The 25,409-nt window shown below is 39.3% G+C and overlaps 1 protein-coding gene across 1 annotated transcript; it reads left to right on the forward strand.

Moving 5' to 3' along the window:
* Window positions 1–22,673: 22,673 nt before the first annotated feature.
* On the forward strand, window positions 22,674–24,158 carry LOC122652302 (protein TERMINAL FLOWER 1-like). Its single transcript, XM_043846007.1, has 4 exons — window positions 22,674–22,963; window positions 23,110–23,171; window positions 23,525–23,565; window positions 23,687–24,158. Exons 1-4 carry the CDS (start codon window positions 22,766–22,768, stop codon window positions 23,902–23,904), a joined length of 519 nt encoding a protein of 172 aa, XP_043701942.1. The 5' UTR covers window positions 22,674–22,765; the 3' UTR covers window positions 23,905–24,158.
* The last annotated feature ends 1,251 nt before the right edge of the window (window positions 24,159–25,409 follow it).

The raw sequence follows: 25,409 nt of genomic DNA on the forward strand, positions 1-25,409 counted from the left end.
AGCCCAGATGTGATAACCTCATCCTCTAGGGGCAGATTAAGGTTAGGTGAGAAACTCTGGTCCAAACTAGCTTGTGGCAGTGCAGGAGTAGTGACACTTGTCGCCATCTTAGTCACTAGGCTTACTAGGAGTTGTATCTGAACCTTTAGCACCTCAATGTCCATATGATTGTTTTCATCACCCATCTCCGGTTCAGAAGGACTTAAAGCGTAAACTAGTCTCCTTTCAATCCTAGCTCAACTAGTTGTAGAAATAGTACCCTGCCACCCCAAAGTAATGGTTCCTAGTTAGATACGGCCACAATTTTTTTTTTGCTAAAGATCAGCAGGTTATACTAAAAAATAAGAAAGAATACAAGAAGAAAAAGTCTAGGCAAACCCAGACGAGTACAAAAACACCTCACTAACACCAAGGCTAGCGACAGCAGGTGAAATAGCCTAGGACACTAAGCAAATCTGAACCTGGTCCTACTCAAAGCATCGTCCAACAGTAATTCCTAGATCGAAGGGGGAAACTCCAAAAACCAGGGTGAGGACGACGCCCTTTTCGCAGCCAACTTTGCCAAAAAGTCCGCCATTGAATTCACTTCTCTGAAACAATGGATTACCTTCCAAGAAATGGAGTGGAGAAATGGCAGTAGACCCATCCACTGTTGAGTGACGAACCAAGGGATAGACCTGGCGCGAAGTGCATCCGCCACAGCCATAGAGTCACACTCCACCCAAAGCTAAGTGACCCCAATCTCTTTAGCTCTCATCAGACCAAGGAAGATGGCCCTGAACTCAGCCTCATAGTTGGTCAAGGTCCCAAGAAAAATGCTAAATGCAGAAATAAGGACGGCCCGATCATCTCTAAGATCTCCACCCGCTCCAGCCCTGCCCGGGTTCCCCAACAAACATCCGTCCACATTGAGTTTCACCCAGCCAGGGGAAAGGCAGCACCACCTCACTTCAACCGTCACCCTAGGAGGATTGGGGACGGTGGGAATGCTTAGTCTTCTAGCACAGCACAGGTCAAGAATAGAGGAGACCGTATTGGTAAAGGACCAAGAGAACTCCTGCAGGGAAACAAGGAAACCAGACCAAACCTTCTCCACATCCAAGGTGAACCCATCAAACCTTCTATTATTTCGTTCTAGCCAAATACTATACAGTAATACGATCAGACCCACTGCCTAGGCATCCTTCATAGGAACCAATCTAGCTTTCCTTTTCCCCCAAAGCAGAAACTCTTCCATTGAAATCGGGCTTGGCCATTGAACATTGAAAATATCCATGAACCTCTACCATAAACAAAGAGAGTAAGGGCATTCCAAAAACAAATGTGTATCCAACTCCTCATGAGATACAAAAGGGAAATTGGGAAGAATCTAGGCCTATGGTAAACCTTGTACCCCAAGTATGTCACCCTAGGAAAGGTATAATGGCAACATGATGCACAAACAAGTTCATAACAAACGCGCTAATCCCAAACAAGGGTTAGTTAGTGAGGGCGCTAAGTTGATCAAGTTCTAAGTTGGCCCATACGTCGAAGGATGCAAATTGGCAAAGCAAACCTAAGACGAGATCAGGGTTGATCGGGCCGATTAAGAACAAGGTCAACAAAGTGTCGATTTGGTTCTCAAACCATATTACAGTTAGTGTGTCGTGACCTAAGAGTTGGGCTCTAGATCTCTACATGATGCATGCTGGTTTAAGGATAATAGGACTGAAAAAGGGTCCTCTTAATAAGGTGCTCCTATATACCTCTCACCCCTCTTACGAGTAAGATGATCAAGCGGTATGGCAGTGCAAGCCTCTTTGATATACCAAATGGTATGGTGCTAAGAGTTATAGTTTCACCAAGGGTAAGCCACGTGCCTACACACCGGGCCTAGGGTTACGCTACGAGGTGTAAGTAATAGGTTTAAACCATGCATTATTGGATGACCAACGGTGTGTGATAGTGTATGTGAATCATGATGCAAGTTAGTGCATAGAAGTTAGCATCCAAAAGCATTCAATAAAAGAAAAAGCATGTTAAAACAGTACAACATATATGCCAAGCACATCAAAAGTTTGACCTAAATTATACAAGTAAAATTTATCCCCAGCGGAGTCACCACTGTGAGGACAATGACATGGCATGGGATCGCCACGTGTCCATCACATCTCCTCTTTGGAAAGAAGAAAGAGGTGCTACTGATGTTGGAGTCACCACCTAGAGGAGGGTCTAAGACCCATAATGTAAATGTAATGACTCACATATTATGCTCTTTTGGGGACAAATGGTCCGTTGGTCTAGGTATGGGTCATGTTCCGGTCTGAGGAAGGTATTAGGCACCTAGATTTGTCGATCTTTCTATTGCTTGAAAAGATTGGATTGCAACATGCTTTTGGGAGAAAAAAATGTAACAGTGCGTGAAAGTTGTAAGGAAGTAAAGTGCAAGGATAAAAGGGAAGAAGTACATACCTGGAGATTCGACTACAAGACAAGGGATAGTATACGGAAAAGCAAGATAAAGGACTCAAATCCTATGGGACCTAGGCATGGATGACCCTAACTAGTTTGAGCATGATGGAATAATGGATATATAAAGATAAAGGAAACAACCTAACCTAAATGCACAGCATGGAATGGGTAAGAACACGAGCATGAATATGCGCACTGAAATTAAAAATGCATGAGACATATGTATGACATGTGAAAATATGTATTATTTGCAATATGAATGTCAAAATGGGGAGTCTTAGACTATAGGGGATAGGGATTATGAAAAGATGCATGCATGAAAGTGAGATATAACATGAAAGAAAATATATAAAAGGAGAAAAAGAGGTGTGATCACCATCTAGAAAGATGGGATCACACTCCTCTTGGAGGCGAAACATGAAGTAAAACTGAAAATTCCATGAACTAAACAAAATATAAATGTAGGGGGAACCTACCTACTTTAAAGACGAACAAAGCTGAGGTGTGGAGGCTTCCCTTTTATAACTCAGGAGGTTCATACGTAGAGCAAGTTTCGCCGCTTATAAGGGGGCTTCTCTTGTCTCTTTGTTACCGACACTTCGTTGTCCAAGCACCGAGATCACAGGATTGATGTTTCTAAGTCTTGGTCTTGAAGTTTCAAGTAGGATTGTAGCACTCAAGAGGTGGAGAGCCAGTAGGCTAAGGCCCAGTGGGGGGCCAAAGGCTAAGGACTCAAAGCACTTGAATGGAGAGCTAAACTTAGAGCATGCATGCACTAAACTAGCATAGAAAAATCCAAGGACTGATTATCTAACCCTCATCAATGTGAGAGGGGGTGTATTTATAGATGGAGAGCAGTGTGTGTACTACCAAATTCATGTAGGGATGCTAGGTGTGATCCGGATCATTAAAATTTGGGGTCTTTGCATTGACGATGGGTGTAAAGTCAAGGTTAGGACCAATGGGGTGTGGGCATGTGGTTAGTTGTCTTAGGTAAGGTTTCTTGGGGCCTAAGAGAGCCAAGATTGAGATCCAAGTTGCCAAATTGAGATCGGAGCAAAAACTGGCAAGTTTGGGCTTCTCGGATTTGCACAGATTCGACATTGAAATTGTCCGATTCTACATCATGGGGTGAGGTCGACATCGAGTGGCTGTTGATGAACAACACTTGACATCGAGGAGATGTGCTCATCTATCAATGGAAATTTTCTAAGTGTCGAGGAAAGTTAGACAGTAGGGATGTTCTGCTCGACAGTCAACTGGGCATGGCTCGAAGTTGATGGAAGACAAAGTCGATGTCGACTCGGGATCTTTGAGTGTCAACCTAGGTTTCAGTATCGATAGGCATGAAAGGGCCTACTTGGGCAAGGTTCTATGCTGGGCCAGGCTAGTTCCAAGGGGTCTGGGTCAGGGCTAGTCTTTCCAGGAGGTCTTGGAGGGTGCTCATCATCATTACGGGAAACCTCAGGGGGAAAAACAAAATGAGGTGTCTACACTTATTGTAAATTCATATTCTTTTGATCCTTTGACACTTTTTATTTACTCTTCTCTCTGACTTTTTTTTTCTTTCTTTTATTTTATTTTATTTTTTGCAGTATCCAAGTCGTCCCCTTATCCCAGGCATATATGGGTTACCTACTTCCACAAGGGGTGACGTCAGTTCTTCCCGACTTGTTCCTAGTAGGGCTCCTACTCTGCAGCTTGCCGGTATGAGTGACCACATTCCAGGGTATCGAGGGTGGACTATGCCCTCTGTGGCGGATTCTCATTCCACCATTGCTCTTCCAGCATGCTCGATCCTTCATCACAACTTAGGGCTCCCGCTTCCTTTTAACAGGGTAAGTTATCCATTCTTCAATTTGAGATTTCTTACACAACTATGCTGCTGACTTGGCCTTGTTATGGCAGATCGATGCTGAGAGATATGCTGACATGCGTCAGATGCAAGGGAGCATGGACTTAGTCTTCTCTGAGGGCGGGCATGGTTCGAGATCTGGTGAGGACCTTCCCTCTTTTGGTCATTAAGACTCAGTATTTTGGAAAACTGCTTATGTCCTTGTTACGGCAACAAGCTTGTCCTTTTGAGGATATCCTATGATGCCTTAGAGGAGCGCAGGCAGATTTATGAAGGGAAATTAGAGAGGCTCCGGAGGTAGGTCGAGTCCATGGGAGGTGACCTTGGTCCACCAGTCGTGGATCGCAGTGATGACGAGGAGGAGGCCTTACTTTTTTATAATGGCTAGACTTTTTTCTTCTTTTCTGGGATGATTTTATTCTCTTTTTGTTAGAGATTTTAGTATGCTTTTTTATTTGTGATGCAAGAGAGGAATACCTTTTATTTTTTATGAGATGCAAAAGTAGAAAAAAATATTATGCAAAAGATGATCTTATGCAAATATGAAACAAAAATGAAGAGCAATCTCATAAAAAAATTGTTTTTATTTTATTGTTTTGTCTTATGCAAAAGGAAAAAAATGATCTTATGCTAATGCTTGTGATAAATACAGACAAATGAGCACAATCATGTACAACCATAGATAGGTGATGATGCTTACCAAATATTTCTCAATTTTGTACTACGCAACACCTATCTTACACAAATGGTTAGTGCACAATTATATGTGATGGCATCAACAAAAACCTTTGATTGTCTAACTTGTCGAGATCATCTGTGAGTCATAATTAAAACTCATCTTAGGTTTTTCTTGAAAAAAAAAACTTTATTTGTTAAAGCATTTTATTTTGAAAATCTATGGTCATTCACCTTCTTACTTGGTAATGAACAATTCTATACAGGCATATTATTCACATCTTCGTTACACATGTAGGCTCGACAAACATTGACGGGCTATGATCGAATGGGTAAGCCTTTGACCCAGTGAGTCATAATGGCTATGAACAAGGTGGATAAGTCATTCTCCCCTTCCTCCATGGATAGTTAAACAACATAACCCTTCTCTTCTACATGGTCATTTCACATCTTAGGCTGAGGCTCCGTCACGATCGGGAATCAATCCCCATGGATAATATCCCCCTTTAATTTCACATGCTCTTGCCTAGTGGATTGCCCCAAGGATGTAAATCTTCTTCTGCATGCCCCATCATCTTTCTTATCTTGGATAGAGATTGCCTCAACGACAAATTGCTTCTTCTTCTTCCAATATTCCTATGGTCACCTTGCTGGTTAAATGGGGAAGTACACTACCGCTGACATTCCAATCATCATGACTTTATAAGCCATAAATTTCTTTGATCCTAGTAGACAAACTTCTTTTTATTATTCATCATTGGATCGCATCAAAGAGAGAGATACTGACGAAGAAGAGGGTAGATCAAAAATGTCTAAGTGATTGGACGAATGGAAAACTATATATGTGGGAGGACCGAACTTGATTGTTCTTTCATCAAGTAGTCTACGTACCTTAAATAGGGATCAAGTCAAACATAGTTCAAGATAAAGATATCTTAATGTTAAAGCGTTAATAATTAAGTTTCGTCATAGCAGGGTGAGCTTGAAGTTGTTGAGAATCACACCATCATTTAGCCCCAAAGGACTTTACTAGGTTTTAATGGGGCTTAGGAGTGGGTTCCAAAGGATGGTAAAGGCTCAAATGTGCCCCTAGGGTCCAACCATGACTTGACACTTCTGCTCCCAAAATTCAATCAAGAATCTAGTAATTTAACTTATTGGGTGTTTTGACAATTTTTCTCTCCAGAAGTGTAGTTGAGAAGTTTGGCAGTTCCTCTCATGCTTCAACTGAAGACTTTAGCAATTTCTCCCTTGAAGATTGGTTGACAATTTTGACAATTCCATCCCAAAATTGGCAATTTTTGCCCCATGGTCTAATTGGTGATTTAGTGATTGCCCCCAGTTGGTTACAACATCTTGACCCAATACATCCTTTTCGACTCTTTTTTTTTGAACTCTCATCATCATTTCTTTTTTAACTTTCATCTTTTTTTTTTTTTTCTTTTTTTTTTTTTGAACTCTCATTTTTTTCTTTCTTCTTTTTTTCTTTAACTCTCATTTTTTCATTTAGGTAATGAGCTGTAGGTTGGCCGAGATGATCTTTTTAAGGAAAAGGCTAAGGCACAACAGAGGGATTAACATATTTTGCTGTCTTAGGATTTGTCTGGGATAACTGGAAGCCAAAGGGGGCCTCCTTTGATGGGCTTCATGGGGTGAATCTTCATCTAAGCTTCCAGCTCATTGGATGGGGATCAGATGAATGGAAAGCTCAAGATCTTTGACAATCAAGATTGGACTGACCCAGTTTTCTTTTGTTTTGTTTTTTTTTATGGCCAACAGTCATGAAATCATCACAAGCTGTTATTTGGATGAAAGCACAAAGAAAGAGATTGGATAGATGGAAAAGAAAACATATTAATTGATGGTTGGAAAAACACAATGGGTGAGATTATAGAAGGAAATTGGACTGAATAAAAACCTAAAGACCTAAGGGACACGGACCCGATGATGTCTTCAGTACAGTCCAGTTTACACATGAGTAAAGTATTGTGGCTGCTTCGTCACCGGACTACGAAGTTTGTACCATCAAAAGTGCCCTTCTAATCAAAGTTGGATTTTGGATTCATTTTAAGTCTACCAACAAGACTAATACTCATCAAGTTAATGACCCTAGGTTAACACCTTCGGGCAATAATGATGACCTTACTCAGGGTCTACCCTTGTTCCATCGGATGAATATAGAGAACTTTCTTCAAAAACTCCACCACTTTGTATGTTGGCAATATAAAGGAGGTAGTCACTTTCTGCACTGGTGGTGACATTAAAAGGATTTTTACATAAACTCGGTGGGATTTGCTTCTTAGGGACTGTTAATCTCACAAAGATGGTTCCTTATCTTCTCCTAATCACCTCTTCTGTATCCTCTATTAAAGAAATCCACCAAACTGAATGCGCTACCAAAATGGAAAGTGCAGTGAGGTCGATGCATGATCAGATTTGTATTAGGTCCTCCTTGCAACTCTTGTCTCTCATGAGGAAAGTACTCTAGAGGATTGTGGAGGATATAGAGGGCATTCCATTTTGCACAACCAAATAATTGTTCGAGCTATTGAGTTCGCATTTAAAATTAAAGAAGAAATTTCATCGTGTTTGATCAAGGGGGAACAAACTCTGGGTGCGATTCACTCTGTCTCATACAGGTCAACAATTATGGTACACGGAAGTTGAATGCTACTGCGTAATTTTCACAGAGGTATGAAAAGAAACCAAGGGCTTCAATGGACAACTGGTAGAGATCCCTTTTCCCAAAGATATTGAAGAAAGGAAAATCTGGATGGATAGGGAGCCCTTAGAGGGTAATTTCATGAAACAATTCTAGGCAATCTTTACTCCTAGCTCGTAGAACACGATGCACAATATATTTTTGGAGTTGGAAGGGCAAAAGGTCAATCCGAGATTGCAATTCTGGCAAAACTTATTTTTCCTAAGATTCTTCAGCACCCTTGGGCTCACTTGGCTCTCCCTCTTCGGCAACAATTATGTAGGTTGATGGAGGATGGGAAAATTTCTTGGTATCCTGGGTGACTGTCATTGATGGAGACATTTGATCTGTCATGACCTCTTCTGAGGGGACTGACAAAGCTTGGATAAAGGAGGTGGGATCAAACCCTTTTACATCTTCTTCATGAACATTGATTGTTTGATGATCAGGCTGTTGCTTTGTCCCAGCCTTGACTTGCCCTGCATCTATCAGGTCTTGGATTGCATGCTTGAGTTGTATGCACTTATTAGTTTGATGACCCTTCTATTTATGGTAATGGCAATATAAATCTGGATTATACCAGGCGGTTAAAATAGCCATATGCACATACCAAGGCAGCAGTACTGCATTCAACATTCCTTCACTCTTTTAAGAAAAGGCAGGTAGGAGTCATGTTGCCAAAAGTGAATTCCCTTAGAGGAGGTCATCATTCCTCTTTAATCACCAGAGGGGGAGTGACAACCATTTTGACTTGTCTTTTAAAGCATTGGGTAGAACTTATTGTGTTCACTTCTTGACCCTTTTCTTTCCCTACTTCAGAGCCTCTGCCTGAGTAAGTCCTAGAAATTTCTTTCACTACACCTTGACCTTGCTTCCCTTTGAATAACTTATCCTCAATGTGCTCGCATGTAGTCATATATGGTTTGAGAGTCCTGGGGCATTGGGAGTAGAGAAATTCATGATATTTTTCATATAGATTCTCTAGGATCATCTCCACTTGTTCCACTTCCATCAGTTGGTTCCGTATCTTCTTGGCCTTCTCTTTGGACCTTGTGACGAAATTAGAGAGCCCTTCTTTGGCCCTTGCCTTAGTGTCTCTAACTCTCACCGTGTGATATCCATTTTGGGGTTATATGTATGTTGCTTAGTGAAAGCTTTCACAAATGCCGACCAAGTTTGAGTTTGAGTCTGGTCTAGTTGTGTTAGTCTTCTCAAAGCTGATCCAGCCAATGAGTAGCGAAAAATTTGGCCCATCTGATTCTTTGTAAGATTCTAGGTTTTGGCCACAGTTGTGAAGATCTTGAGATGGGCCTTAGGGTCTCCAATCCTATCAAATTTATCGAGCTCCCATTTGAATTCCTTTGGTATCTTTTCTTCTGAACAGTACACCAAGTCATCTTCAGGCTATTCATGAGCCATATCTCAAATTTTTCAACTTTTTCTCCATTTGATGCTCCCTTTCAGTCTCGGGATACTCCTGAAGTGTCTTGACTGCGGCAACTGATTTCTCTTCCATAGGTGGGTACCCTACACACTGTCAGGGCTATCCTGGGGGTCATGGGTTAAGCATGCTCCAACTCCCCAAAAATATGTATTGTATCTCCTTGGTGCTGGGCTTGCATTGTCTGGAAGATCTGTGCCATAAGCTACCTCATCTCTACCATTTCAGACTGTAAGTGATTCACTTGTTGACCCAATAGCATTTCAGTTGGATCATTGCCTAGCAAGTCCATGGTAGTTCTATCTGGGAAAGGCCTCGCTAGACTCTACCACTCAAAGTCGAGTGGAAAAAGGGAAGTACTTAAGACCTCTGGGGATCAAATCAGACCGATTTGGGTTAGCCTATCATCATGACAAGCCCACACAGGTAACATGAAGCTTTCTTGATGTGAATTGTGCTTTATAAAAGTAAGAGAACTTTTCAGGACACAGAATGATCTGCCTATTATATACCCTACATTTTTTTTTATTTATACAAACTGATATATACAAACTAGGTTAGTCCATGTAACGATTCGCCTCTAACCTTTCGATCCCATCTTACTCAAGTAATCAATGGTGTGATTTCATTAAGATTCGGGATCATTCAGGGAATACCCTTATAACCACAAAAATTGATGTAATCATACCATAGATCCTTCATTGTTGATGGTTCTTTAAGGTCAAATTCGAATCGCCACATGTCAACAAACAGAACAGCCTAATTGAGATTTCCTTAGCCATCTATCCTTTACTAATACAGACTGCCTTTTATTGTGGGATGATCAGAGCGCTACCATTGACATACTATACTAGATAGTGTATCATTTTCCTAGACAATCAAGGCTACTTTTTTTGATACACTAATCCACATAGATACGTCACTTTTGACGAGGGACTATCGAGGGACGGATAGAGCTCTTTTCTATGATAGACAATCTACATTAAAAGGGGAGTACCACTGAGAATCTCGCTTATAGTCCTAAGTAGACAATGCTAGTTTGTGGAGTATCCTAATCATATATAGTCTAATTTCCTACATTATGCATATGATAGGTAGGCTGATAAGATAGAACAAGGCCACCCTTGACAGAACCACTATACCTATCACTTTACGCAAGTTGTGGGTACGTGGTCCTTTTGATATACCTAGGAAATAGGTCACAAGATCTAGGAAATAGGTCACAAGATCTCAGAGTAATCAACCTAGTGTCCATTCTTGGTATTGAAAATACCCCACAACACACTAGTGAACACCCTTATTGGAGATTCCAAACTCGTAAAGTAAATATCAATGGTTGTGGCTTCACCATGAATTACCCATGACTACACATGGGGTCCAACAACTAACCATGGGGTTCAATGTGTCCCCATGCCATGTGTATGTGCATGAAAGTGGTGCAGGAAGCGGCTATCATCTAATCATAGAGTACTTAGTCTGATGTGCGCCACCTCCTCGGGGATAGAGGCACAACAGGGAGTACCCTCATCATTTGATTTCACTTCGAACACGATGCATAATGTAGTTAGTACAACAGAAAAGGGGTTAGCCAAACATGTTATCAAACAAACAATATATATGGGATAAAATTCTCGTATAACGGTAGCAACTAGTATTGAAAGCTTGACTGTCATATCCCCAGCAGAGTCACCACTGTGAGGATCCAACACGCGGGATTCGGGGAAAGCTTCCCTCCCCTTCCTGAAGGTGTTGTCTGCAGATGGTGTGTGGGTCGTCAATGCTCCTCGATGGAAAGAAGTCTTCATAAATTATCGAGGGATTGGGATCATACAATCATATGACATGGAGTCACCACCTAGGGTTAGGGCGTAGGACCCAATTGGTGTAGCCCTGTGAAGGGCTACATGATTCCATTTGGTCTTGTTAGAGACACGGAGTAACTGGTTAGGTTACGATAGTGGGAAGGTGTTAGGCACCCACCTTGCTTGGATAAACCGTCTTTTTACTAGATGTTTATTTTTGAATATTCTCCCATTACAAAATGTCCTATACCAACATCATGGCTAAATGATGATGCACAAACTATTCAAAGAAAACTAAACTACATTATGCTAAAAATTATGTACACTACACATGGACACTTAAAAGTCTACATTACGCCAAAATCAAAGGTTAATGATCAAAATGTATACCTGTACACTAAACCAATGCGATTATGAAAAATGCAAGATGAAAAGCGTCCCCCCGACTCAGGTGGAGACAAATGACTGACTATCCTTTGTCGGACAAAGTAACGACTTATAAGTGTTGAATTATGGAATCTCGGGCAGAGTAACAGCTTACAAATGTTGAGTCTTGGAACCTTGGGCAGAGTAACAGCGTCACGAGGTCTTGGTAGCCAAATGCTCGGTCCTCGGACAAAATAACAATGTCACGAGGTCTTAGGAGCCAAATGGTCAATCCTCGGATAGAATGACTACGCCATAGAGAATTCTCAAAACTTCAATGGAATATGGTGGAAATAGGCTGGAAAGTTGGGTTTGGGTGATCCGGACCTTAGGCAGGGTAACAAGGTTCAAGGATTCGAAACTGGAGGTGGAATGAACCCCGAAATGGGCGAAACAGGGCTCTGGGAGGCAAAATAGGAAAAACTGGACTTTGGGAGCATGTCCTCCAAGAAATCTTCCTCCTCACAAATGAGGGTGGGGACCCCTATTTATAGGGGTTCTCTCCACTCCGTGGCACTGTCGTAGCTACTGTGGCGCAGCAATAGTCTTTGGACTACGGGGGCGTCGTGGCAGCGGGCTGGCGTAGTCCAAATTGGACTGCGGGGCCATGACTTTCGCAATACTGTGGTAGCTGTCGTAGCGCTGCGGCAGCCAGGCCCCAAGGCTCCGCAGTTGTGGTGTGCTTTGGTGCACCGCAGAAGCCTGGACACCAGCTCTACTGTCTTTGCGCAATTTCGGGTCTTTCTTTAGGGGTTTCAGTGTTTGAAAGGGGGTGTTTGTGGGGGACGTAATCAGTAATCCGTGTCCAATTGTCGCTATTGTCGGAGGTGGTGACAAAATTTAACGTCTACATCATCCACATCCACTTCATAATCCCTAGAGCCCTGTTCACCAAACGCACTCTCCATCTTTTGTTCCGTCTCTTTACCACTCTCATACCCTGGGTGCTATGAACTCTTTTTTGGCTAAAAATATCATTTGTATAAATGAAATAAATAAAAAATTACAACTAGGCTTCAAGCCACAAAAAAAAGAACTCCAAAAAAAAAATGCAAAGTTGAGGCTCCCACCTTCGACATTGCCATCAACAGGAGACACAACCCAACAAACAAAATTACTAAGGGAAAATATGAAAGCGAGGTCTCACTAATGCAAATATACACATTCACATTAAAACTATACATCATGACCCAATCCGTCACCATACCCACACTTACTGTGTGATGGACTCATATTGGACTCACATCGATATCATGTTCATACCCTATCATTACCATACTCACACCCCGGATGAAATGGACTCATGACGGCATCATATACATACTTCCATCACTACCATAGCCACACAATCATGGTAGAATGGACTCAATCACTTCTCTTCCATTTTTACCTCATGTCAACGCTCACGTGACCTCATATCACTGTACCCTCAACTCCTTCTCCTACTAAGTGAGGTACACCATAAATTTTCCTCTCTCCACCCTCTGCTAAGTGAGGAATACCATAATTTCCCTCTCACTCCATCACCCTGCTAAGTGAGGAATTCCATAAGTTCTCTCTCACTCCTTCTTACCCCGCTAAGTGAGGTATTCTCATATCCAATATGTGCACTCACTCCTCCTAAGTATTTTGATATCCATCCACAATAAATGTATATATATATATAGTGTGCATCTAATCCAGCAAATTATAATTTCAACAAAGACCTCACCATGGTACGCAACCCTCGATAACTTGCACATTCTTGTACATCCGAGGTTTCTCAAATCACTCATCACCCGTGGTCCTAATCACCAAACACGTGTCAAGACACCTAAACAGGCCAATGGTTTAGTCCCCGTTGAACCAAACCAACCAAAATGAACAAAATCCCCAAACAAGGGTGATCCGGGCTTCCTAGAACCTCTGCCGGCTCACCGGATTATAACTAGGCTCCCAGTCGGACTCGCTGGCACCCAGCCCGGTTGACTCTATGAGTTAAATTAAAAATAGACACAAAATATTCCTTATAACCGGGGTCGGCACCTTCTTCAGAGTAACCGGATGGCTACCTAAAACTGCCCGAGAGCAGTTCAGTTGAAGAGGAAATTTGGGGTTTTTTTCAATCCGAACCCCTCATTCACCCTTCTCACACCTTAGGCATTACATCCACCACTCATACACATGCCTTATTACATGAAATGAGCAATGGAAACCCAAGCCTACTTAAAAACAAACCCTTAGGTTAGGTCTCTCAACCCTTAAGTGCATTGGTCATTAAGATACTCCACCAACTCACTCAAACCACTCGCTAACTACTAAGTTGAAAACCAAAATGGATCTAGGGCACATTACCTTGGTTTGGCCATTTTGCCAAGGCCAAATCCGGGAATTCCTTGGCATTCATTTCCAACTCTACTAAAATCCAAGGCTTTCCGATGGATGCCCTCCATGCTTACACGATGGACCTCTCCTTCCTTCTCCTTCTTCCTCTCATTTCCTCTCTTTTCTTCTATCCTTTCTCTCAATGACTATGAAATACCCGGTCCATTTCCCAATACTGGCATTTTCATGATTACGGAATTGTCATCATTAATAGCCTAATTAACTTCTTATTTGGACAATAATCTCAATGGTACATTATCCCACCAAGGTTCTGAACTTAATAAAATTCTTATAACGTGACTAATGTCCATAAGTCAGGAATTTGGGTTATGACATGATCCGGTCGACCAGATCTCCTTTCTAAGCTTAGGTCTTCTAACCCTTTCCTGCTCAATCGGCCATATCTCTCTCTCATCGTGTCTCCGTTTAACCTGATTGTTTTTTCACATGGAAGATAACTCAATTACCTTTGATTCTCGTGTTTTGGACTGCCCCTAACTCTAATTAAAAGGTCTTTTAAAATTCACGTGGTCGTTATTTCATCTCAAAATATATAACTGACAATCCTTTCACTTTAGTGTGAACCACCAATAGGGTCCACATTAATCTTAGAGTCAATCTAATTCTTTCATTCAAAAAATAAAATAAATCCATATTTAGCTGCAACATCAATAACTATCTGTTGAACCAACTCGAACTGGATTTCATCAAAACGAACTTGTCAAGCACCTGCCAACCATAAACAACATAAATTTAATACTTTACTGGGTACAAGGTATAACAAGTGCATCTCCTCAGCTTCATCTGACGGCTATGTGCATGGTCGTGCACCATGCACAACCATGCACACTTTCTTTTGCCAATTCTAAATGCACCTGTAGAGAACTTTTGGAAACCCCTTTTTATTTAGACAATTGGGACTATCTAAATGACAACTCTATAGGTATTAGGAACTTGTAACCTTCTTTTGATTTTCCTTTGTTCTCAAAGTTCTTTAAGTTAAGAATAAAAAAAATATATTTTCAAAATAATTTGAAAGTGACTTATTATTAGACATTAATCATTATCAAAAGCTGTCATTGTCTTTACAAAATTTTCAAATACAAAATAACAGAATTTACCCTTATTCGAACAATAAAAAAAAGTGTCCCATACTCAAAGGGCAAGAAAGTAAGATTAATTACAAACTATTTAACACCTTAGAGGATGTTAATAAGAAAGTCCATTCTATAAAAGTTAACACTATGGTTATTAATTGACTTAATTTTTTAATGAGTAGTAAGCAGGCAAAAAGAAAGAAAATATGCTAAGCTGTCATAAAGTAATGTCAATATATTATTAGGGAATCAAAAAACTTAAGTTTTTTCATAGTGTTGTCAATCCTTCCCATGCCATGAAAGATGCCAATTTGCTTGGTTGGTATTGTTTGCAAATGCTGGTAATGAATCCCAGGAATCTCTTGTCTACAGGAATTTTAAAAGAAAATAAAAATAAAAAATAAGGAAAATTGTGTCACTGTTATGGGTAATGAGCAACAGATAGATATTGAGGGTTTCCTTCTCTTTCGCAGAGAGATCTTTTAGGTGGGAATGTGGGATCCAACAAATGCTGGCCCCCGATTGGTAACTGTTTACAGATAATCACACACAGCCAATATTATTCGAAGGGAGATTAAGAATTAAATAATGTCAAAATTAATATTAAAAAATAGAAAAGGGAATATACAAGGAAGAAGTGATGGAAAATTAAAAAAAAATAAAGACAAAACATTGAAATTTATCAAATATATAGTGTCAGGGGTTCATCAATAAGGGAATTAGTGATTTGGTTGCCATATGCCATTACTAGAAACCGCACTATTCCTATTATTGAATCTCTATCCATGAAATGACCCCTCAGCACTAAAAATGAAAAACAAAGACGGCATTGAAAATTATCAAATAAATAGTACTAGGGTTCATAGGGTATGGAAACTAAGGGAATTATAGATTTGGTTGTCATGTGCCATTACTAGAAACCGCACTCATCTTATTACCAAATCTAGAGTCCCTTATTGAATCTCTTTTCATGAAATGACCCCTCAGTATTAAAACAAAATTTATCTGAAATTTATGTTGGGTTCCTTTATGCCTTCAGCTCTCCTCCTTACGTAAAGAGAATCTCTCATTTACAAATTCCTGAAGAGTGTATTTTGGTTTAGGAAGGTTCTAACGACAACCTATCAAGAATTTCTTCTTTTTTTACCTTAAATGAAAAAGAAAGTAGAAGAAAAAAACATTAGAATGACATCTGCACCATTTCTTTGTTTTTTTTTTCCTTTTGGGGTGGGAGTTAGGCAGGAAGGATAAGCAAAATGTATTCTGTTTGTTGGGAATGTTCTAGTCAGGTCGGGATTTCCAAACAAAAAAAAGAATTCAACCTTTTCCAAAACTGTCAACTTAGTGCGGTGTTTAGACATAATTGAAGAAAAAACACAAAACCTGTCGAAAGAATGGCTGGGAACCTGGGAGTGGGGTGGCGTGGGTTTGCACATCGCTTAAAGGTTTCAGTGGACTTTCAAGATACGGTTCTCTATCTCTTCTCTCCCCCCCCCCCCCCCACCCAAAAAAAAAAAAAAAAAAAACTGTTAGAAAACTAATATCAAAGGAAGGAGAGGACGGAGAGGTAGCCTAAGTCGAACGAGAACGCTCGGTCCTTAAGACAGTATTTGCACCCTATTACTGCACTGGGTTGCAGCAAATCTGTCTCCCAAGATAACAACAGTCTGGACTAATTACTGATTTGCAGAGACAGTAATCACTTGAAACTATCAAAGAATTGAGAAAATGTTAATGCTTGACTGACTGAAATTGTACCACAAAAATTAAATGCTTTGGACTGTCCATTTCACCTTTATTTATAGTGGTAGATGTACCCTTTCAAGACACCTCATGGAATGGGTGTGTCCATTGACATGATCGAGTGGACAGGATTAAAAGATTTTAATCCAAGCACTTATATGTAAGTGTCTCTTGAAGATACCCCATGGTGTAGGTGTGTCTCTTGGAAATACCCATGGTGTAGGTGTGTCTCTTGGAAATACCCCATGGTGTAGATGTGTCTCTTGGATCAATGGATTAGATTAAAAGATTCTAATCCAAGTGCTATGAAGGCACCTATACAAATGGATATGTCTTTTTGAAGATACATGTCCCTTGGATATGTCTCTTTGAAGATACATGTCCCTTAGCAAAAAAATCAGGCTAACATTAAACCAAATAATGACCTAAAACGGCTAAAAAATCATACCAACATTGAACCAAAGAATGACCCAAAACAGTCCACACAATTATTGAAAAAATTCCAATAATTTTTCCCAATTTTAAAATAATTGAGTCTCAGTCAATAATCTCTCTGTACGTTTAAATCATACGTACATAAAGGTGTCGTTCGACTTAAACCTTCATGTTGTCAAAATACATTAGGATTTGTCAAAATCAAAGTAGACAAGGCCTTGAACTTAGAATTTATAGCGACAAATCTCATATACTAGACATATGATTTACTTGACATAGTTTCAAAAATACCCGAACATTTATGGCCTTATGCTTTCATCTTAGGTTTTCATAAGTGCCTTAGAGACAAGCTTTGAATCTCGCAGAAGCGGCCCCACTTCCTGCACTTATATAGGTGAATCTAATAATATGCAAATGTATGACTTGTATTTCCTATAGGACATAGATTCATTAAAGGATTGATCATATCCTCTGTCTGTTTCTCCTTACATACATGCACTACCTTGAGATGACAAGAGATATTATCTCTACTAATTAAGTGCATAATCGATTATTACTACAAGTGTTTTTTTATTAAACTAGATGACTAGATGTTGGTCTAGTGTCTAGTTGGTTTCCACTTGCAGGTTATCTCTCATTTAAAAGTTTTAAACCCATCTCCCTGGAAGTCTTCCATACCACATCCCTGCCTAAGCCTTCTGTTAAGGGATCAGCCAAATTTTTCTTTGACTTTACATAACTAATAGTCACAACTCCCTTGACGAGTTGTTCCCTTACATAGCTATGTCTTAAACTGATATACCTTGACTTTCCATTGTAAACTTTATTAAAAGCTATTGATAATGTTGCTTCATTATCACAAGATATTGATATAGCAGACATTGGCTTAGGCCACAGAGGAATCTCTGCTAATAGGTCCCTAAGCCATTCTGCTTCCTTTACTGTCATTGCTAAAGCAATAAACTCAGACTCCATAGTAGAGTGTGAAACCACAGTCTGTTTCTTGGATCCCCAAGATATTGATCCTCCACCCAAGGTAAATATCCAACCACTTGTGGATTTTGATTCATCGGATTCTATAATCCAATTTGCATCTATGTATCCTTCTAGTACTGTGAGAAATCCTTATAACTTAATGCATAATTCATTGTACCCTTTAAGTACTTAAGTACTCTAGAAATCACATTCCAATAAATTTATCCAGGATTATGAGTAAACCTACTCAAAATACCAACTGCAAAAGCTATATCAGGACAAGTGCACTGCATGGTATACATTAAGCTGCCAATGATACTAGAGTATTCCAATTGAGATATACAACTTCCTTCATTAGAAGTTAATCTAATAGAATGATCATATGGGGTAGCAATTGGTTTACAATCCTCATGATTTAATTTCTTTAAGATTTTCTTTATGTAATGAGACTGTGTTAATGAAAAATAGAATCAGATGATCTAACAATTTTGATTCCCAAAATTACGTTTACTTCACCCATATCTTTCATATCAAAACATGAAGATAAAAAAGCCTGTCTCTAAAACAATGCTTGAATTAGTACCAAAGATTAACATATCATCAACATATAAACATATTATAACACCATGTCCATTCTTGAATTTAGAATAAACTTATTTATCAGATTCATTTATTCTAAATCCATTTGCTACAACGTTTTGGTCAAATTTATCATGCTATTGCTTAGGAGCTTGTTTTAGACCATATAAAGATTTGACTAATTTACAAACCTTACTTTCTTGGCCTTTCAAAACAAATCCTTCAGGTTGTTCCATGTAGACTTCTTCTAAATCTCCATTTGGAAAAACAGTTTTAACATCCGTTTGGTGTATAACAAGTTTATTAATCGATGCTAAAGCAATTAATAATCTAATTGTACTAATTCTAGCAACTAGAGCATATGTATCAAAATAGTCAATACCTTCATTTTGATTAAAGCTCTTGGCTCCAAGCCTAGCTTTAAACTTATCAATGGTTCCATCAGTTTTAAGCTTTCGCTTGAAGATCCATTTACAACCAATAGGTTTAAATCCAGGAAGTAAATCTGTTAAAACCCATATTTTATTATCCATGAGAGAATCCATTTCATCATTTATAGCTTCTTACCAAAAGGCAGAATCTTGAGAATTCATGGCTTCTCGGAAAGTCAATGGATCATGTTCAACATTATACACACAAAAATATGTAACTTCATTTCTATTTCCTTCTACCAAGAATTGATAGAAATCTGGGCCAAAGGATTTTTCTACTCTAACTCTTTTACTTCTTCTTGGTTCAACACTCTCATTATTCTCAGAGTTTGATTGAACTGTATCTTGATTCTCCTTGTTTGTATCTTCATTCTTCTGATTCCTAGAGAATGAATCATCAAAGAACTCAGCATCTCTAGATTCTAAAATTGTATTTTAGCTAACGGTCTCTGTTGATTCCATCGTTAGGAATCTATAGGCCTTGCTATGTTGGGCATAGCCAATAAAAATACATTCAATTGTCTTTTCACCTAATTTAAGTCTTTTAGGATCAGTTAATCTTACTAATACTATACATCCCCATACTTTGAAATATCCAAGAGAAGGTTTTCTCTTCATCCAATATTCATAGGGAGTGATATTAGTCTTTTTATGGGGTATACGGTTAAGTATATGACAAGCAGTAATTAATGCTTCCCCCCATAAATTCTTTGGTAAGTCAAAAGTAAGTAAAAGTGTATTCACCATTTCTGTTAGAGTCCTATTTTTTCTTTCTGCTACTCCATTCTGTTGAGGACAATAGGGTGCCGTTGTTTGATGAATAATTCCATAAACTTCACATAAATCATCGGTAGAGAAGTATTCCCTTCCTCTATCAGTTCGTAAGATTTTAGTCTTACGGTCTAATTGATTTTCAACTTCGGCTTTGTAGATTTTGAATTTCTCCAAAGTCTCATCTTTAATCCTTAACAGGTATACATATGTATATTTCGAACAGTCATCTATAAAAGTGATGAAATATCTTTTACCACTTCTAATTAGAATACCTTCTAACTCACACAAATCAGAATATACCAATTCTCAGAGTTGTGTATTCCTTTCTACTTTCTTAAAAGACTTCCTAGCAATTTTAGACTTGATGCATATAAAACATTTGTCTTGACTAGAAGATATGCATTCTGGTAATAAGTCTAATTTAACCATATTTCTCATGCACTTATAATTAACATGCCCAAGTTTAGAATGTCATGTATCAAAAGTAGAAACAATGTAAGCAGAAGATGGATTTCCATTAATCATATTAAACTTATACATGCCATTCGATGCATAACCTTTCCCAACATAAATTCCCCCTTTGGACACGATGATGTTCCCTGACTCAAACAGGATTTTAAATCCATGTTTGTCAAGCAAGCTTACAGACATTAAATTCTTCCTAATATCAGGAACATGAAGTACATCATTCAAAGTAAGCTTCTTTTCGGAGGTGAGATTCAGAACCACTGTGCCTTTACCTATAACCTTAGCAGTTGAAGAATTTTTCATAAAGAGATCTTGTCCATCTGCTATAGGTTCATAAACTTTGAACATATTTTTGTTCTTGGCAACGTGTTTGGTTGCACCAGAATCTATCCACCATTCCTCATCATCACCCACTGTATATACCTCAGATATCATAGCAGTCCAATCATCATTTTCAACCATGTTGGCTTGGTCCTTCTGTTGCTTCTCCTTGAGAAAGACTCTACACTGTTTCTTGAAATGACCGATTTTTTCGCATTTCTAGTAAGCCGCTTTAGTGTTAGTAAAACTACCCTTCTTATTTTCCGAAATAGATCCTTTCCCATCAAACTTTCTCTTTTTGCCCTTAGAAGATGCATTTTCTATAACATGAGCCTTTGGAGATTTTTCCTCCAATTCAAGTTTATCCAATTTGCGAGAATTCTCTTCAACTTGGATATACTTTATCAGCTCTTGCATAGTCATTGCATCTTTCTTTTATTTCAACTCTTTCCGACAGTCTTTCCAAATAAGAGGTAACTTAGAAATAATTGTAGATACTTGGAAAGACTCATCAAGAGAATGACCCTCAGAGATTATTTTATTCGTGAGATCTTGCAACTCATAAGTTTGTGAAATAATAGATTTATCACCTACCATTCTGTAATCAAATAACTTACTTACAAGAAACTTCTTGTTGCCAACATCCTCAATTTTGTACTTTTTGTCGAGATCCTCCCATAGTTCTCTTGACGTGCTGTCTGTAAATTTGGGCTCATACACATCATAAAGTGTGTTTGACAACCCATTGAGAATGTAGCCCTTACACATGAAGTCATCTTGTTCCCACTTCTAGCACTGCTGTTTCTATACCGGTGTTTCTCCACTTGAAGTTTCTCCAGTGGTGTTTGTCGGTGCTGTTGGCTTCTCTTCATTCATAACATGTGTAATCTTCAAAGCAGTGAGGAAGAAATACATCTTCCCTTTCCAACGCTTGAAGAACGAACCATCAAACTTGTCCAATTTGGTGATCTCGTTCCCAGGTATCTTTATCGCTGTTGTCTCCTCCATTGATCAAATACTGTCTTAAGATTGTTAGAAAACTAATATCAAAGGAAGGAGAGGACGGAGAGATAGCCTGAGTCGAACGAGAATGCTCTGTCCTTAAGACAGTATTTGCACCCTATTACTGCACTGGGTTGCAGTAAATCTGCCTCCCAAGATAAAACAGGCAGGACTGATTACTGATTTGCAGAGACAGTAATCACTTAAAACTATCAAAGAACTGAGAAAATGTTAATGCTTGACTGACTGAAATTGTACCACAAAAATTGAATGCTTTGGACTGTCCATTTCACCTTTATTTATAGTGGTAGATGCACCCCTTCATGACACCTCATGGAATGGGTGTGTCCATTGACATGAGTGGACAGGATTAAAAGATTTTAATCCAAGCACTTATATGTAAGTGTCTCTTGAAGAAACCCCATGGTGTAGGTGTGTCTCTTGGAGATACCCCATGGTGTAGATGTGTCTCTTGGATCAATGGATTAGATTAAAAGATTCTAATCCAAGTGCTATGAATGCACCTATACAAATGGATATGTCTCTTTGAAGATACATGTCCCTTGGATATGTCTCTTTGAAGATACATGTCCCTTAGCCAAAAAACCAGGCCAACATTGAACCAAATAATGACCCAAAACCGCTAAAAAATCAAACCAACATTGAACCACAGAATGACCCAAAATCGTTCACACAATTATAGAAAAAATTCCAACGGAAACAAAAAAGACCCCCAACAGTTCCACCCTTATTGGGTCCAAGAGGATTGGCTCTTATTTGGCTACTAATAACTTGCCCATCATCTCTCTCTCTCTCTCTCTCCCAAGGTTCCACCCTTGGTAGGCCCAACACCTTATTTGACTACATGGCTTGCAATCAGTTTTCCTTCAAAATTATGTGTGTGTACATTATTGACTGTAGTTGTCCCCTTGAACAAAAAGGCAAACAAAGTGAGGAGAGAGAAGCCCTTGAGGTGTTGCTTTATTGATCTAGGTTAACAGAAAAAGAAAAAAGTAATAGAAAACTCAGCACTATACTTTTTGTGATGTATAGATTCTATACATATTTTATTCACTTGTACCTAGCCTCCATAGATCTTCTAAAACTATAAATTTGATGCTTCTACTTCCAAAACCATTAAGATAGAGCCTCCCTCCACAGAAACATTTCCCTATACAATCACAAAGTCCTCCAGACCCACCTGCCTTTTCTCTTTATCCTTCTCATGGCAAGAACATTAGAGCCTCTTATTGTTGGAAGAGTGATTGGAGATGTCCTTGACTCCTACTCTCCAACAGTGAATATGGCAGTAACTTACAACAACAAGCAAGTCTGCAATGGCCATGAGCTCTTCCCCTCCACGGTTACATCTAGGCCGAGGGTTGAGGTTCATGGAGGAGACATGAGATCTTTCTTCACACTGGTATTCCTTTACATACTTTATTTTATTTTATTTTAAATCTCAGCTTCTCCACTCATGGACTTGAACGTTTTGTGATTCTAACACTCAAATCCCCTAACGTTCTTTATATTTTCAAATTTTATTGAACCCACCTTTCTCTTTCGTAGGTGATGACAGACCCAGATGTTCCTGGCCCTAGTGATCCATATTTGAGGGAACACCTGCACTGGTATACACTACAGAAACATCCCCCCCCCCCCCCTCCCCCACCTTTCTTTCCTTCTCCCTTTGTTTAAAGCTTTTAAAATTTAAATTTAGTGAAAACTACATGTTACCCAAAGGAGATTCAATTAATGGTGAAGAGAGTAAGGTAAGGTGTACAGTGTAGGTACACCTACCTAATCCCAAGAGGATTCTATAATCTACACATAAGTAAGATCCACTGTTTCAGTTCTATACCAAGAAAACACAAAGAAAGATAAACAGAATTGCCAGAGAAGGGACCAAAAATTAAAAAAAAAAAACGGAGACGTTAGCAGGTTTGAAACAGAAGAAATAACTTACCATCTTTATATATTACAGGATTGTTACCGACATTCCAGGCACCACAGATGCTACATTTGGTAAGCTATTTTTCCATATTCGTCATTCAATTTTTTTTTTGTTTTCAGAAAGAGAAAGAGAGAGACAGAGAGAGAAAAGAAAACTGATATGTTTTTTTGTGAAAATTAATATTTGAAACAGGAAGGGAGGTTGTGAGCTATGAGATCCCAAGGCCTAATATAGGGATCCACAGGTTTGTGTTTGTGCTCTTCAAGCAGAGGCGCAGGAATACAGTAAGCCCACCAACTTCAAGGGATCACTTCAACACCCGAAGCTTTGCTGCGGAGAATGAACTCGGACTTCCTGTAGCTGCGGTCTTCTTTAATGCGCAGAGGGAAACAGCAGCAAGAAGACGTTGAAGTCCCCACCACAGCACAAGAGACCATTCGCTACTGCAACAAAATCTAATTTAAGTACCAAAATTATTAAAGGGTTTTGTTGCTAAATAAGTTGATTGTGTGGTCGTGTAGGCCCAAAGAAATGCTCACAAACAGGGACTTATTGCTTAGAATAATGATAGTGTACACTAGAAAAAAGATATGCACTTGTTTGTGTCTGTCTTTCTTCACTGTTTTTTTTATATATCCTTCGAGTTAAATAGCTGTATGGTCTCGTCAGAGTGAGGGTTTTACACTTTGTAAGCAGTTCTATTATGTAGTGAATATATAAGTTAGCTAAGCTAAGGAGGGCCCCTCTTATTTTACATTAAGTAAGGAGAATAATTCGATGACACGTGACACCTACATGGGTTAAATTGCATCTTTTCATGGAAAGGTTGCATCCATTTATCAAATATTCAGTGATTCTGACTGCAGGCCTCCAACCCATCCAACCACGTGATAGGGAAAAAGCTTCAAATGGTGTTTCCTCTCTCTCTCTCTCTTTCTCTCTCCACATGATTGGGGTTGTGCTATTCCTGGGTACTGTATCTCTATCTGCAGAGAACAACAGTTGATGAAGACAAAAGTATCTGCAGAGAACAAATCCCCTAAATTTTCATCTATCCGGGATATCTCTTTCTCGTCAAGCAAATAATTACGCAAATATTACAGAGTGGACCAAAGCAACCGGAATTTGTTAAAAGATTTAGAACAAAGCGCACCACCAATCATGAGCCAACAAATGGGCATTCGTGCCATCATTATAAAATATCTCCAGGGGGGTTGGAAGGACTGAGGGGATCAGGAACAGATTGAGCAGCAGTACAGGATGATATGACGTACAATGCTTGGGGTATGGGTATGGATTGGGCACTTATTGCTAATGGTGACTATGGGAGTGTTCATGGGGGCAATGCGAGTACGTGCACGCGCATTCATTAAGTGGGATTTTTCATTTTGTAGGGTGTGGGCGATCATTTCAGGGGCTGTATCTAGACGCAAGCTACATGCGACCAGGTAACCGTCTTTTTCTTATAGAAAATATTTGTATTTTAGATTGAAATTCAATCGAATATCCTATCATGCATATCCATCATGTATTTTTATATTTCTCAGCACTCCATGCATTATTAGCATGTGTCATACCATGGTTCTGCATTTTAATAAATTCAAACTCTGCCACCTTGGCCACCTCAATTTCTGCTTGAGAGATTGACATATGACTAACAAACCTTGAGCCTTATCTGTCTACAGAATTCTAAACATATCTGATGTACCATATATATATAGGCAAGTGATCGCTGTTTGATCATGTTGTCCCTGCACCAGCATGAGGGTAAATGTGAACGTACATAGCAATATCAACATGGATGGTTTTTTTTTTTTTGTTTTTCAAGAGGGGTAAGGTGGTAATTCTGTGTGCTCATGTGTCTAGGCGTAGGATTCACGTGACCAAGGTTACAACAAGATTGTAACCTTACCTT

Source organism: Telopea speciosissima, chromosome 2 (genome assembly GCF_018873765.1).
Source record: "Telopea speciosissima isolate NSW1024214 ecotype Mountain lineage chromosome 2, Tspe_v1, whole genome shotgun sequence".
NCBI classification, from domain to species: domain Eukaryota; kingdom Viridiplantae; phylum Streptophyta; class Magnoliopsida; order Proteales; family Proteaceae; genus Telopea; species Telopea speciosissima.

What these genes read in the sequence shown, in the direction of transcription:
- LOC122652302 (XM_043846007.1), top strand. Translation starts at nt 22,766, where the DNA reads ATGGCAAGAACATTAGAGCCTCTTATTGTTGGAAGAGTGATTGGAGAT. An exon ending in TGAGATCTTTCTTCACACTG is followed by an intron (nt 22,964 to 23,109) that starts GTATTCCTTTAC and finishes TCTCTTTCGTAG; the next exon opens with GTGATGACAGACCCAGATGT. An exon ending in CACCACAGATGCTACATTTG is followed by an intron (nt 23,566 to 23,686) that starts GTAAGCTATTTT and finishes TATTTGAAACAG; the next exon opens with GAAGGGAGGTTGTGAGCTAT.